This window comes from Dicentrarchus labrax, unplaced genomic scaffold (genome assembly GCF_905237075.1).
Source record: "Dicentrarchus labrax unplaced genomic scaffold, dlabrax2021, whole genome shotgun sequence".
Lineage (NCBI taxonomy): Eukaryota > Metazoa > Chordata > Actinopteri > Moronidae > Dicentrarchus > Dicentrarchus labrax.
The window spans coordinates 5,747,332-5,762,562 of record NW_026136712.1 but is presented as its reverse complement, the minus strand read 5'-3'; the positions used below and the strand labels follow the sequence as shown (position 1 = coordinate 5,762,562).

The 15,231-nt window shown below is 40.9% G+C and overlaps 1 protein-coding gene across 16 annotated transcripts in view; it reads left to right on the top strand.

Annotated features, from left to right (window-relative positions):
• Positions 1 to 15,231, top strand: part of cacna1g (calcium channel, voltage-dependent, T type, alpha 1G subunit) — a 243,457-nt gene that overhangs the window by 90,526 nt on the left and 137,700 nt on the right. For all 16 annotated transcript variants that reach the window (XM_051417967.1, XM_051417966.1, XM_051417968.1 and 13 more), the window contains exon 4: positions 10,114 to 10,247. In XM_051417967.1, the coding sequence (XP_051273927.1) occupies positions 10,114 to 10,247 (134 nt within the window). The remainder of the gene's footprint in view (positions 1 to 10,113; positions 10,248 to 15,231) is intronic.

The window sequence follows — 15,231 nt, the reverse complement described above, 5'->3', positions numbered from 1 at the left end:
GATCGTTCAGTCAATGATTAGATTATTATTTAATACATTTATTTATTTCATTGTTTGAGAGGTGAATCTGAGTTTTTAAAAGTCACCCATTAACAATCTATTTTTATCTAGGGATGTCTGTCAGGTGGTCATCAGTTTGTCACTAAGATATCTCAACAATGAATGAATGCATTAATGTGAAATTTTGTACACACATTCATGGTCCCCAGATGATAAATCCTAATGACTTTGGTGATCCTCTACAACTATTGAATATATATTGCCATAAACTAGTGGTCAGTACAAACATAAAGATCAATTGTAAAAACCTCAAAGGTCCAGTGTGTAGGATTTATGCTGCATTCACGTGGTAGACAGCAAACCGGATGTCATGTCCGTAGATGAGAGCAGGACGGTAAACTTAGGTGAGGGCGGCAAAGAATACCGGCAACTGTAACGGTATAGTACAGCTGTGGAAAGGCCTTCACCCTCCCCTTCCAAACGAGAAGGAGGAACTACAGTGGCTGCGAAACGCGTGAAAAAACTCAACTGAGATGGTTAACATAGTAAACATTATACCTGCTCTGCTACATATTAACATTGCAATTGTACGCATGTTAGCATGCTGAAAGTAAGTAAGCCTTTGGGGCCAATATTGATCTCGGTATTTGAGAGATAACCATACATCTTTATATATATTTTTAATCTTATGCGTAAACATACAGATCTCTTGAACGTGGTTATTGGAGCTGGGTAATTTACAATGTACAGTGAACATACATATCTTTCACATTCCTATCCTGCAGTTTTTGTTACTTACCTTTGATCTGCTAAACTGTGTCCTTCAGGCTCAAACTCCAACACTGTAATGTATATCTCTAGCAAGTAGAAAATTGGATCACTGTTTTGCTTTTCCACGATATATCCCCTCTCTAAGACTTTATCCCAGTTGATAAACAAACCTGGACAGACTACAGATCAGATACAGAAGACAGCACATCAGAGAGCACTCCAGATAAGAGTGAAAAAGTAAGGGATAAGTGATGAATTAAGCGATGAAGTAGTTTCAAAGAAATGTCAAACTCTGGTTAAAATGTAGCAGCTTTAATGTTAAGGAGTGTCTTCTTTTTCCCCTGAAGCAGAGGTTTCAGTGGAACACAGCTCTGAACACACACACTTAACCTTCCAACCTTCCCCCACAGATACAGTACAAAACGATGTCCGTGGAAAGCTAATAAAATCACTGCCAGTACAAAAAGAACGCTGGGTTACAGAAAGATACACAGAGGGATGACCAAAGAGAGAAAGGAGGAGGGAGAGGAGTTGGCAGAACTGGAGCCATAGATTTTAATTCCTCGCTGAGACGGAGCTTCTGACATTTTGTGAAGAGCCAGAGTGCTGCTGCTACATGGAACTGTGGGCGCTTTGAGGCCTGAGTGGAAAACACACACACACACACACACACCTGTACACCCCTGCGTCAGCCTGGCATGTGCCTGGGAGGATGAAGAGCTGCCAGATCTAGTGTCTGCGCGTGTGTTTGTGTGCTGTGAATGGTCGTGATTGAGCTGAAGAGTCTCGCTCACAATATTATCTCCCTCCACCTGTGAGGAGTGGATCTCAACTGAATGGCAGATTACAGTTAGACTGCCCTATTGTCCTCACCACATGAGGCATGCAACGCCTTCGCCGCCACGTATGGCTGTCCGCCTGCCTGTCTGACTGCGTGTGTGTGTGTGCATGATGAAAGCATCTGACCCCTGTGATAATAGCATTCAGACTTGTGACAGGCAGAATTAGCATACATAGTGGCTGAGATTTATTTTCAGGAGAGGTTGCGGAGAATGTTTTCATAGAATTGATGGCACCTGTTTTCGGCCAAAAAAAGAAGATTATATACATTTATATATACAACTTCAGATCCTATCGGTTTAGATGCCCTTTAGTTTAAGTGTGGGGACAAACCCAGCAGTCACTGAGTCAGGCTTCTAAGAAATGTTCCTTTCATGTAAATACATGTTGTTTGTTACTGTATGTTTGACGTTCAAATGATGGTTCAGCGTTCCCTGTATGAAAATCCTCTTCTGCAGAGAATGAAACACTCCCATTGCTGGTAAGAGTGACGTTTTCAGGTCTCCATGTACTCAAAAATCTGTGTTTCTCCTTGTTCCTACAGTGTGATGTTTGAATGATGTATATGCAGTTTGACACTAGAAGGATGCTTTTACATTCATCTGAAAATCAGATTTTAAGGGGCGGGGCCTACCAGCAGGATTTGTGACATCACAAAGAGTTTGGAAGTCATAAGACGTCTTGGGTCCAGCAGGAAAACTTTGCAAATTATATGCATATTAATAGACTCTCGATAGAAGGATTAGTTGCCCAAGCGGACTATCTGTGTATGTCTTAATACGTGTCTGGAGGGGGTCTTTACGAATAAATACTATACAAAGATTGTAGCTATCTTTAGCCATTAAAGCTACAATAGCCAAACAGACACTACCGCCTTTTTTATTTCTACTGTCTATGTATTAATGTCAGAAAATGGTGAAAAATGTCCATCACAGTTTCCTAACACCAACGTAAGGTGATATCATCAGGTTGCTTGTTTTCCCTTGTTTTCCGTTTACTATCAGATAAGACAAAGAAAAAAAGCAAATATGTGAAATTCGGAAGCTGGAACTAGAGAACGTCGGGCATGTTTGCTCAATAAATGATAAAGATTCACAGATTATCAAAATAGTTGCAGATAACTTTTCTGCTGATTGACTTATCAATTAATTGACAAATAATCAATAACAAACAAGGACGTCCCTGCTGAAATCTCCATGCTGAAAATGCCACGACATTACATTTTATTGACTTGGAGATGAATCCCTGCTTACACCCTGTCTATGGGGGTCAGAGGTCACAGTTAGCTGGTACACTTTCAGGCTCTTGCTGAAGGGCCCTTTAGCAGTGGGGGGATACTTGCTATGGACTTCATCCTTCTGAAAAGAAAGACCTCCTAGCTGCAAGCACCCCCTGCTGATTGTTTAGCCACAGCAGCCTGTGCTCGTGGGCAGAAACACATGGCGACTTTAGCATAATGTGCAGGAATGTTTCTAATCTGCGGATCCCGATTGTTCGTCACGGCCTCTAATAACTGCTTTGACACTTAAGGATTTGTAGTGAGCTGCGTCAAATCATTAGGGAGTGTTTTAAGTGCACTCAGCATTAGTGATTAAGTGCACTTAGAACATAAAGGCTGCGTTCAGGAGGTGATGAGAGGGCGTGTAATGTTGGCACTCGCTCGACGCATCGATAACACGCGATATAGCTCGCTAATGCTCGCTGGTGTGTGCCTGGTGAACACGTGTGTTTACACTTGTTCTCAGGCAATGTGAGAAGCAACATGGGCGTTCACACACACACACACACACACAGGGCTGTTAACTGGTGTGTGGTGTCACTGTTTAGGCTGAGAGGTTCACGCAAGACACATGGAGAGAGAGAGGGAACGAAGCTGTCTGAATGTTTTATGTCTGTCGGTACAGTGTAATTGTGTGTGGGAGATAGACACACAGAAGCACACAGTCACATACACTCAAAAGTTATGATAAGCAAGGATGTGAAATATGACACACACACACACACACACATTCACACTGCAGCCGCGCACGCAGCGAGATACCGTGGGAGACATAATCACTGTAACTGGGGAGTGATACGCCTTCCCTGGGGGAGAGACAGAGGCAGTGGGAGAGAAAGATAAGGGGAAGATAAAGATGAGAGAGATGGAAGTCGGTGGTAGACGGGAGGAGGAGGAGGAGGAGGAGGGGGAGGAGGAGGAGGAGAGCCAGTAGCTCCTATACAACAGGAATCCCGTCCAGCTGTTATAGCAGGGGGACTAGAGTGGGAGAGCAGATAAAGATGGCAGAAGGCAGAAGACATAAGAGGTATCTCACTTTTTCTTCGTAGCATAAAAAAGTGGAGAAATATGAACTTTTATATAAATTGGAGATATTTTGAAGCCTGGATTGGGTTTACGGCTCATCATCATCTTTGTTAGTTTTGTAGGTTTTATATGTTTGCTTGCTTGTGAAGAGATGTAATTCAGGGAGCTACAGGTGAAATGAGCTTGTTTGCCCCGGTGTACTTTCTGTGGTTGTCAGGCACACATGGTGAGCCGACATGGCACACTGAAATAGTTCAATGACTGAGCTTGTTTTTATGTTTTTCTTCCCCCTACTAGCAAAAAAAAGATTGATGCAGTGTCGCGATTAAGAGGATAAATTCTATCAGTGGAAACAGTGAAATGCATTAATACTGCTATTTTGACATGTCACTGAAAGGAGGGCACATGTGTAAATATTACAGTTAATGATGGCTGAGTTCCATTTGGCTGCTTTAGCTTCAGGGTCCTGGTATTGTGCATGCTGGCTCACTGTCACACTGTCAGGGCTTACTGGGAGACTTGAATAGGACTGAGCCATTGTTAGTAACACATGTGCTTCACCTACTATGACAAGCCAAAATGTCTGCTGTGGAAAAGGCCCATAATGCGCAACATTTGGATGTATAAATTCATCAACATTTTGCACCGGTGATTAATCCTGTACCCACAGTTTATGGTATAAAGCTTTTACAATTGCTGTTATAAACAGTCAGCGTCTGGTGAGTCTTTACAGGGTTCGTCTGGTGCGCACAGGAAGTGAAGGCTTTTCCATTTCTGGCAGCAGCAACTGGTTTGTTTGGCATAAATATAGAAGCAAGAGCAGTGTTACCTGCCACCTACACAAAATCAAAAGACAAAGACTTTACAGTCCTGCCAACGCTGTTTCATTGACAAATGATCTCAGAGAGATGCAGTGCAAAAAAAACCACTGCAGCAATGAACACAATAAGCAATAGCAACGCATGCAAAACCTGAATTAAAGTTGGCCCTTTCAAACTGTCTCTGAGTTATGATATACCCATTACTGGATTTCAGTTTGCAAAAGAATATTGCATACCCATCCCTTACATTATCTGATACACTTAATTTTGCCTCAGCAGTATATTTGCATTCACCCCTCACAGTGTAAAAGTGTTTTAGATTGGATTGACTCACCACAAATTCTCTGCTGTCATTTGTTGGCCTATTTCACACTTTTGTGACAGTCACGCCGAATGAAAGCCAATTTCGCGAGGCTTGTCTGAACTGGGATTAGGCTGGATGATATAACATAATTAACTTTTTGGTTTTGTTTTCATATAATGTGAAAGTCTCATTATTCTATGGAGATATTCCGAAAGTTGCAGAAAATGTTCCAGTGGACTTAAAATATTTCGCTCCCTCTGTAAGTCTCTTCACAGAGAGAAAAAGCAGTGGAGGGTAGAAATTAGGGATTGTGTGAGCAGTGAGCCGATCAGCACAGGTCACTGGTGTCTATTCCCTCCGAGGCAACCGCATGCGCGTGTGTGTGTCTGTTTGGTTGCATGTCCGTGTGGAGGCCAGAGAAGCCTGTGAACCATGGCGACAATACACACACACATTTCCATTTTGGTAAACAGTCCGCTTGGTATCGCCACTGTCAGGAAACCTAGGAGACCTTAGCCTGTGATTGATGTGATATCTACAGAGCTTTTTCTTGTATGTTTAGATATTAAATCCAATCCATGCTCAACAGAGTCACGCAGCATGTTTCACGCTCCACTGATGTGTGATACAAGTTTCGGGGAATCGATATCCTGATTGCAGGGGCTGTATTACCATGTGCTGCCACACCAGTATGCTCCACTGGGAATGCCTCGCTAGCATGTCCTGTTGACTTTGATGAATTTGAAAGTCAGCTGTGCCTTGTGTGTTTGCGTGCGTTTGTTTGAGGAAGGACAGTAGGGAAAGATGAGCTGGCTGACATCAGCTCAATGTCAATTCATTGTAGTCCCTAAAGGCTTGGTCCCATGTTGAATGTGTTACATGCACTGTATGTGTTCATGTGTTGTGTAATCTGTTTGCAGATGTATATGTGTCTGACATTGTGTGTGTGTGTGTGTGACAGTAAAGATATTGTCTCCATCACCCTGAGTCTTAAGGGTGTTTCTTATATTATGGGCTCTGCAGGCATGCAGGCTTAAGCTAATGCAAAATAGATGAGTAATTACTCCCCAGCAGAGACGAGAGGAACGTCTCCTTCATTAAACAAAAGAGAGCAGAGATAGAAGGATGGAGTATCCGAGGAGAAAGCAATGCAGTCATTTAATGCTCAGCATGGAGGTTAACATTTCTGCTCTTCTCTCTTTTGCACAATGCAAGCTCGTTCTCTTTCGGTCATGCATCTTGACTTGTAACATCTGTCAATAGTTTTGACTTTCTGGTTGTTTTTTCCGACAGATTGTTGATGTGCTCTGTTATCTATCATGCAAGGTCCAATGTGCAGAGATTCTTTTGAAGAGCTGATTGCTAACAAGTGCAATGCGGCTTTTATATCCAGGCAGACAGAAACCATTCACACATACTGCAATTAATTGCGCATCTCTAGTAGAAACACGTACAGCAAAAATATAATTAAAACAATGTATACTATAGCAAAAAGCAAAACATTTCTTTACTGGAGTATTAAAGGGATTGTCTGACATTTTGATAAATAGAAATTGTTTTTTTTTTCTGAGTGCTAGATGTGAGAACATTGAGCTGGAGCCAAGAGGGGATAGCTTAGCTTAGCATTAAGACTGAAAGCAGGGGAAACCACTAGCTCTGTCCACCTACCTATAGCTCACTAATTAATTGTATCTCATTATTTAATTTGAACACAAACAGAACAACAAGATTAGGATTAACACAAAGTTATGAGCTCTTGAAAAAGCGTCAGTTGCCAAACAAGTCATCCAACGTCGATGTCAAGTTAAAAGACCTGTGTGCAGTTTTTGTTTCCCTACCTGAAATAAATCTCTTTTGCTACACCTAGCACAACTCTTTACAGCTTTACAGTTGCCACCCAGTGCTAGATTCCCTAGTACGCGAGTAACTCCTACTTGTTGATCAGGCACCTGCACATTAAAGGCTGGAACTGTGGAGAATAGCATGAACTACTCTGTGTATTTTGCTCTCCCAATGAAGATCATTGCCAGCAAGTGAAAAGAAGCAGTTGGCGATACCGTGTGTCATGGTCATGGGGATAGCACATGTCTGTCCCAAGGTCAATGACTGCAGTGCTAGGGGCATTCCAGATTAGAAGAAGATATCAGGTGATGATCAATCAATGGGGATTGATCATCACCTGACAGATCAACATAATACCTGCCATGTGATATCCATTTAAAGGATTTCCTCTGCCTTTGTCAGGGCGATGCACAAATGTGTATACTCATACAACATGGGCAGCATTTTTTGAAGCAAATTCTTCTTTAGTACAAACAATTTCATCATACAACTGAATCTGTAAACACTATTTTTGCCTTATTTTAAAGTATTGGTTCTAAAAATGTCCTGAATAAATCAGGGGCGGTAGAGCCTGACCGATATATTGTGGCTGGATGATGTTATTGGCTGATGTTGGCTTATCGCAGATATCGTATCAGTTTTGACATAATCCAATATGCAGCAATATTAAAACTGTTGTTTTTTTGTGGCGAAATATTTGTGTCACTACAAAGTTTGTCCAGCATGGTGTGCTGTGATAGGCCTATACAATACTGTGGCTAGCAGTGCAGAGTGAGAGAGAGGAAACAGCTCTCAGCAACTTCACCTCGAATTACTTTACAATGTATATTGTATATATGTATGTTCAACTTTTTAACATGTTGGAGAATATTTCAATAAACATTTTTAAACGAATAAAGTTATTTGTTGAAGAAAGCAGCGTATTAAAGCATATTGGTGCAAAATCTGTGCACAATCTACACAGAAAAGGTATATTTTCTCTCCAACTCAAAAATTATATATTGGCTACCACAAATCTGAGAATTTTTCCCCTCTAAAATTTGTATCAATATCAGCCTCAAACATCCCATATCAGTCGGGCTCTAAGTGGAGGAGAGTTTAATAATCCAAAGTTTTAAAAAAGTGAAAAAAACAGTGACAGTGTTAAATTATGAAGCAGTCAGAAAGCAGTGACTTCACCGTGGTACAGTACTACAGTATGGTATTAATGCTGGCAATCCTTACATAATGACAGTGCACAACATCCATATCACTGTATCATTTGTCGTCTACTCTGGCATCGAGAAGCTGGTTCCAGGAGACAAACAGATCAGATTCAATTTAGATCAAACACTGAGCACAATGTTTTTTCTTCTACCTTTACTTTTGGGGGATGCTGCATCACTGAACAATCTGCTCGGAGGCTCTTCAGCCTCTTTGGAGTAAATGAGTATTGTGTAAAACATCTGGAGTGATGTGTGGTGAGTATTAAGGAGTTAACCTGGGGCAGCTGTTTGTTAAAGAAAGCAACTGTCTGATGGAAATAGCAGTGTGACCCTATACGTCGAGTAAAATATTTTGGGCTTTCTAGGCAGACTGCATGAACGCTCACCAGAGATGGGGCGGAAGAGAACTTTGCCTTGCACACACACACACACACACACACATTCCTGTGTGAACCTCTACATTTTACGTACAGTGAACTTTAGAGCAGCGAGAGGCTAGCTTCTGCCTAAGCTAACAGGATTTGATATATTTATACATTTCTCTGTTCATGTTTGGATGACTCATCTATCAGTGGGTGTCCTGTGCCTTGATCTCCTTCCAGAGTTTTTCTTTTATTTTTTGACTTTGAGATGGATTTTTTCCTCCTCATCTCCAATTCCGTCTATTCTGCCTCTTAAATGTATTTATTGATTTTCATATTTCAAGAATTAAGGTTGTCTTCCTTTCAACTCCTGTCCTCCTTCTCACCCTTGTTTTCTTCTTCAGTCCAGTCTGATAATGATTTGGAGAGCTGATGCACAGTCAGACAGACAGACAGACAGACAGACAGACAGTAATGAGGGCAGGAATACTGATTAGTGCAATGAGCGGCTTGTTCCAGGATATTACATTGTATACTCTGGATCAGAAGCCATTTTTCCCTTGAGTCTCTGTTAAGGCAGCAATGGGCCGGAGGACACATGTTGTTGGCAAGCATCTGCCTTGCTGAAGTGTCCTTGAGCAAGACACTAAATCCTTTTCAGCTGCAAAGAGACTGTTATCTTTTCTTTTCTCGTCACCCCCTCCACAGGGAGCTCGACCTCCTGGCAGCAGGGCAAAGAGAAAAGAAGATTCCTCTGCAGGAATTAATAAAGTATCACATTTCTGTCAAAGGTTCTCAGTGGGTTATTTTTAAACATCAAATATGACAGATATTAGAGTCTGACTAATACTTGGTATGGCTGAAAATCAGACCATGTCATAGATTATTATATATATATATCTGCTATATAAATAACAACATATAGACCAATATATAACAAGAAACTGCAGTTATGAATGCAAAGATGTGTTTGAAGTTGAGCTCCAACGTCCTTAAAAATAATACTCTGACAAAAGTTCTTAGCACTGGAAATTCTCAAAATGTCTTGGCGTATAAATATTGGATGGATTTCCCTCAGATACTATACTAATAATGATACTGTACTTTGGTGATGGTGATTTGGCATATCCATTGCAATATACATTCCCCTCTGCTTCAGCTGTACTTTGTGTTTAATGCTAATTATCAAACATTTGCATGCTAACACGCTAAAATAAGATGTAAGCACTTACTGCGAGTTGAGCTGTGCTTATTGGCCGCTCTCAGTTTCAACCCGTCTATAGCAGGACAGTATGGCGGCTTACCTGGTCACACAAGTTCTTGTATTACAGATAAACAGTACACAAAAATATGTTTCTGGTAAGATATTTTTTATGTTTTCTTACACCCATTAAAATCAAGAAGGCCTTGCGACCCCCCATGACGCTTTGGCGACCCCTAGTGGAAGTCCCGACCCCAAGGTTGGGAACCACTGGCTTAAACACCACATAAAAAATATATTCCTGTGCTCCATCATGGTCAAATTCTTGAGGATCCTCATTTAAGACATTTGTGTCATGAAGGAAACTATTATCAATGCTGCACCTCTCTGATGTCAAGGTAATATGCAATATCAGTGTCCTTGCAATGCTAACTTCTATTTTCTGTCTCTTTCTCTCTGCAGGGCTTCGATGACTTCATCTTTGTGTTCTTTGCCATTGAGATGGTGATAAAGATGGTGGCTATGGGAATTTTTGGCAAAAAGTGTTACCTTGGAGACGCCTGGAACCGCTTGGACTTCTTCATCGTAGTGGCTGGGTGAGTTACGCAATTACACACACACACACCAACACGCGCACAAACACACAGGTGGCTAAGCATAACCATGCATAAACACTGGGGGCTTGCACAAGGAGCAGTATACACACACACACACACACACACACACACACACACACACACACACACGCAACAAATTTGAGTAGTAATCAATGTGGAAGTCTGGGTTTGGGAGTGCAGGGACAGATTCATGAACAAGGACAGAATAAAGAGTGTAATAGAAGATTGTAAATGTAATTGTGCCGCTAGATTTGAACAAGCTGCAGGGTTTTTTGCCTGCTGTCCCTAGAGCAGATCAAACGATGTTGAATTTGAGGCACAAACCTGTTAGAACCAGTCCTCTAAGTCACATCAGGCTACTTTCCAGTGCGCTCCACTGGGTTAGTCATTAAATAAATTTACCCTAAATGTCCCGTAAAAGCCTTTTAACTAGAAATTGGTAGCAACCACCCTCTTAAATTCTTAAGTGCTCAGAATCTGTCAAACAGCTGAACAGAGTGAGATCAGCTTTTAAGATGAGTGATTGCGAAATGAGGTTTTTTTTTTAGTCAAAAAGCATTCACTTTCTTCACTTACACACTTTATAACTTTACTTCACTTGCAGATTCGTGTTTTGTGCTTAACAACTTCCATAACACACATGCATTTGTGCTCTATGCACAAATCCTGGCACATGATATACTTGTAAACAAATACAGATTGTATATGAACACAGTGGGCACAGAAACTAACAAGGTGGCACACATACATTGATGCACACACAGCAATGCACACACACACACACACACTGTAATTTGATTAAACATGTTACAGAACATAGCCTGCTGGTTTTGGTCTGACATTTTCATCACACTACATCCCCTGCTGGTTTTTAATGCCACCCTTCTGCCACAGCTTCTGTTGTCCATCAGTGGGAACAGGGCACATTTCCTTCTTAGCGTGTGTGTGACTGTGTGTATATATGTCCTTCAGCACCAGAGATGAGATACATTTCACCTATTTCTGTGCAGCAGCACACCTGTAAAGCATGTGAGCAGCACCTGTTGCAGTCGAAGGCCACCGTCTGAGCTTCTTCCTCATTCATTTAATTCCTCCACTACTCTCTGTACCAGCATTATATATCCGAGTGGAAACCTTTTAGGATCAGAGAGAGTAAAAGCTGCTTCCCCAGAGAGCAACTGATCCAGTGCCAGTGGAGCAGAAGGAACTGGATGGGAAATACCTTAATGTCTGATATTCAGGCACTAATCCACTGAGTGATAAGAAGGCCAATAAACTGATCTTCAAATTTAAACCATAGCAACAGGAAATGAAAACAGGTGCAGCATTCATTAAAGGAGATCATTACAGCTATGATGACTAGAGAATTCTACTTAGAAGGGATGTACTGGTGGTGGAAACTGGGTCATTGCACCAGTGCAGGATGAGAGAGCATGTGTTGCATCTAGGGCTGTAACTAACGTCTCTTTTTGTTATCAATTCACCTGCCAATGTTTTTCTTGATTTATCAATTACCACCATCCCAAGTTGACATTTTTTGAATTGCTTGTTTTGTCCGACCAACAGTCCAACGCTCCAAGATATTCAGTTTACTATCGTAGTCTTGTCGAGGAAAACTAAGAAATACTCAAAAGTTAGAGGAGTTAGGAGTTTTTTTTTTTGTGGCATTTTAGCTTAAAATACATACTTAAAGGTCTAGTGAGAAACATTTAGGAGGATCTATTTGTATGCATGTATGTTTTCATTAGTGTATAATCACCTGAATATAGGAATTGTTGTGTTTTTGTAACCTTCGAAAGAGCTGTTTTTATCTACAGAGAGGTCACCTTCCATGGAGTCCACCATGTTGAACCGCCCTGTTTCTACAGTAGCCCAGAATGGCCAAACCAAACACTGGCTCTAGATAGGGCCTTCATTCCCAGGTCGTCAAATACAGACGTAAGCGGTGTTCATTCTGTTGCAACTTCACCGCTAGATGCCACTAAATCCTACAAACTGGTCCTTTAAACTGTTCATCCATTATCCATCCATTGCCAATAACATTTCTGTTGATCAAATAATCAAATAATCATTTCAGTTCTAATTGTATCATGAACATAGAGCCTGTATGGAAACACACACTGAACTGTAGTCTGAGTGTACTGTTGAATACCTCATAAGAGTAAGATAGGTGGTTGAAATAGGCTGTGGTTAGGATCAGCTAACTGTACTTACAATATTACATACTGATTTACTTTATGTGCAGAAACATGTACGTGTTAGGCATTTACTGTTTAACATTGAAGATAAGGGTAAGAAATAAAGGTTTGTGTTTACATGAGTCTAGACAAGGAGTCTGCAACCTTTTCTTCAATGAGTGTCAGTTTACAAAGATGAAGTCGGCCGGTATTGCCTGTGGCATTCGTTAAGGCACGTTTCATTTATTTTCAATTTATGCACTGATAGTTAGTTACTGGAAGTCTGACCTTGTTTATAATAATAATAGAGTTGTAGGCCTATTGTAAGCACAGGGTCCCCTCTCTCAGTTACTCATTCACACATGCAAAACCATTTTAGTAATGCACCTCTCAATAGTTCTCGCAGACAGAGGCAAGTTTTTAATCCTGGATACGATGGTGTTTTTATTCGGTTCAGTCCATGCAGTAAAACTGTGAGAAAAACATCCTTTATGTATTTCCATCTGCAAGTGATTCCCCACATTTAGCAATACATTCTGAAATTATATGCCCGCCCTTTTGTAGCCTGAATTTTCAGAGGTACATGTTTTTTTTGTGCTTTAGCAGATTTTGACACCGCCCTTTTGATTAACTCAGTTTTATCAGATTCACCTTTGTTTTTCTCATGCTTGGTTTCAAAATAGCGCTTTCCAATTTGTTCAACATACCACAGATTTCACAGCAAAATGCGCATACGGTTCGGTCTCCTCTTGCAACCAACCTGAACTCTATCGCCCAATAGGGCTGAAAAGGCTAACGGTTAGATTTTCTCATCTTGTCAAGTACAGATTGGTGCTTGGTGCCCTCCTCTTTGCCAGGTTATGCCACCTGTTGTTTGGTGACTATGTCTGCTAACCTGACAGTAATTTAACACCAATAATTCAAGGAGACATATTTATACCATCCACTGCTGTGTCATGACAGACCTGCCGTATCTCCTTTGTGGTGCAACAAGAAGGGTAATTCATCATTCTGGTCTAATCTATTTGAACAATGATGTAATTTAGCAGTTTTTAATTGTGGAACTACACTAATGTCATATAAAAAGGACCAAAATGTAGGATTTAGTATCATCTAGCAGTGTAGTTGCAGATCACAGCTTCCTTGATTCACTCCCTTCCGAGTGTGAAGGAGCATTCGCCCCTGTCTACAGCCAATGTTTGGTTTGTCCATTCTGGGCTACCGTAGAAACATGGCTATTTAACATGCCAGACTCCATGGAAGGCGACCCACAGCATCTGTAGATATAAAAGGCTAATTCGAAAATTACAAAAACATAATGATTCTTATATTCAAGTGATTATACACTAATGAAACATACCTATAAATTTTATATTTCATTTCTACCAGTAGATCCTCCTAATTTGCTTTCTCACATGAAACTGAAAATGGCTTTGCTTGCCCATGCTGGCACGTGTATCTTAGGTTGCCCTTTAACTAAACACATGTAGACTAAAATATAGATATATAATATGTATGTATATAGAGATGTGGCTTAACATATTTTTGCTCTTACACAGCAGAAAATTAGTGCAGAAACATGTCATGTACATGGAGACTATGTGAGAAAATCCTCTTATTAAACTCTGATCCTGGCTGCTGCCTGACTACACAGTGTTATATTAATGGAAACTAAGGCCAGCGTAGGTTCAGGCTGTATTTTGGTCCAGCAGTCTGCATGCACTGCAACATGCAACCATGATATCTTGGTTTTAAATCAAGCCCGTGACAGCATATTACACTCCTTTCTGCCCCTCAGCTTATGTCCTGTCACTCTTTACTCTGTAATAACTGTGGAAAATGTCAGATAAATCATTTATGGCAAAGGTTGGTATAGGTTTGTGTGTGTTTGTGTGTGTGTGTGTATGTGTGTGTATTAGAGCAAGAACAATATGGAATGTAACAGAAAACATCGCAGTTGAAATTACAATCTACATGTTGGTTACATCTGAGAGTGTAGGTGATGGTGTGAGCATGTGTGTATATGTTAATATTTTTAGTGTTTTCATGGGGTACACTATGTTGCCATTTCAAACAAATTACAAAAAAAAGAAAGTCATCAGTACAGAGAGCCTCCAGCCACATGGAGACAATGGTAACCTAGGAAACGGCTGGTTGTCGAGCATTTGATATATCCTGGCAACAGTTGTTAAGTCTGCGGAGGATGGCTCTGATGAACTGTTTGTTTCTTTCCGAGACGATAATTACAGCTAAGCTGCTTTTTCAGCATGTCTGCGCTCTCTCCTAATCACCTCACTGTCAGGAGGGAGACAGGAGGAAATGATGGAGGGATGGTTTTTACGAAACAGGTGGAGTGTGGAGAAGGAGAGGGAGGTGTGCAAGAGAGTTTTTGGTTGTGGAATGGTGGAGGGAGTGCAGGATGGCTGTACTGCTGCATTCACATGTTAAAGACAAAATCAGTAGATAGACGTTTCCATACTCGAAAGGCAAGTTTTATCAGTTTCTGGTAGCAGATAAAAACTCACTTGATGAATGACATTTAAATTTCACAAAAAAATGTCATCACAGAAGTCATTTTGCAGTTGCATCAGTGGAAATGCCATCAAAAAACTACATATTCCATTTGTGGTTGTCTTTGCGATGCTTAGTTTGCTCTCAGTCATGGATTCACATCGTATCAATTTTCAGCTGCATGTGTGTGAAGTGTGAAAAAGCTGATGACAGCACCCAGTGTGAGTAGAAAAATCCACTCTGGCTGCTTGACGGCTTCAGATGACTTATGCTAA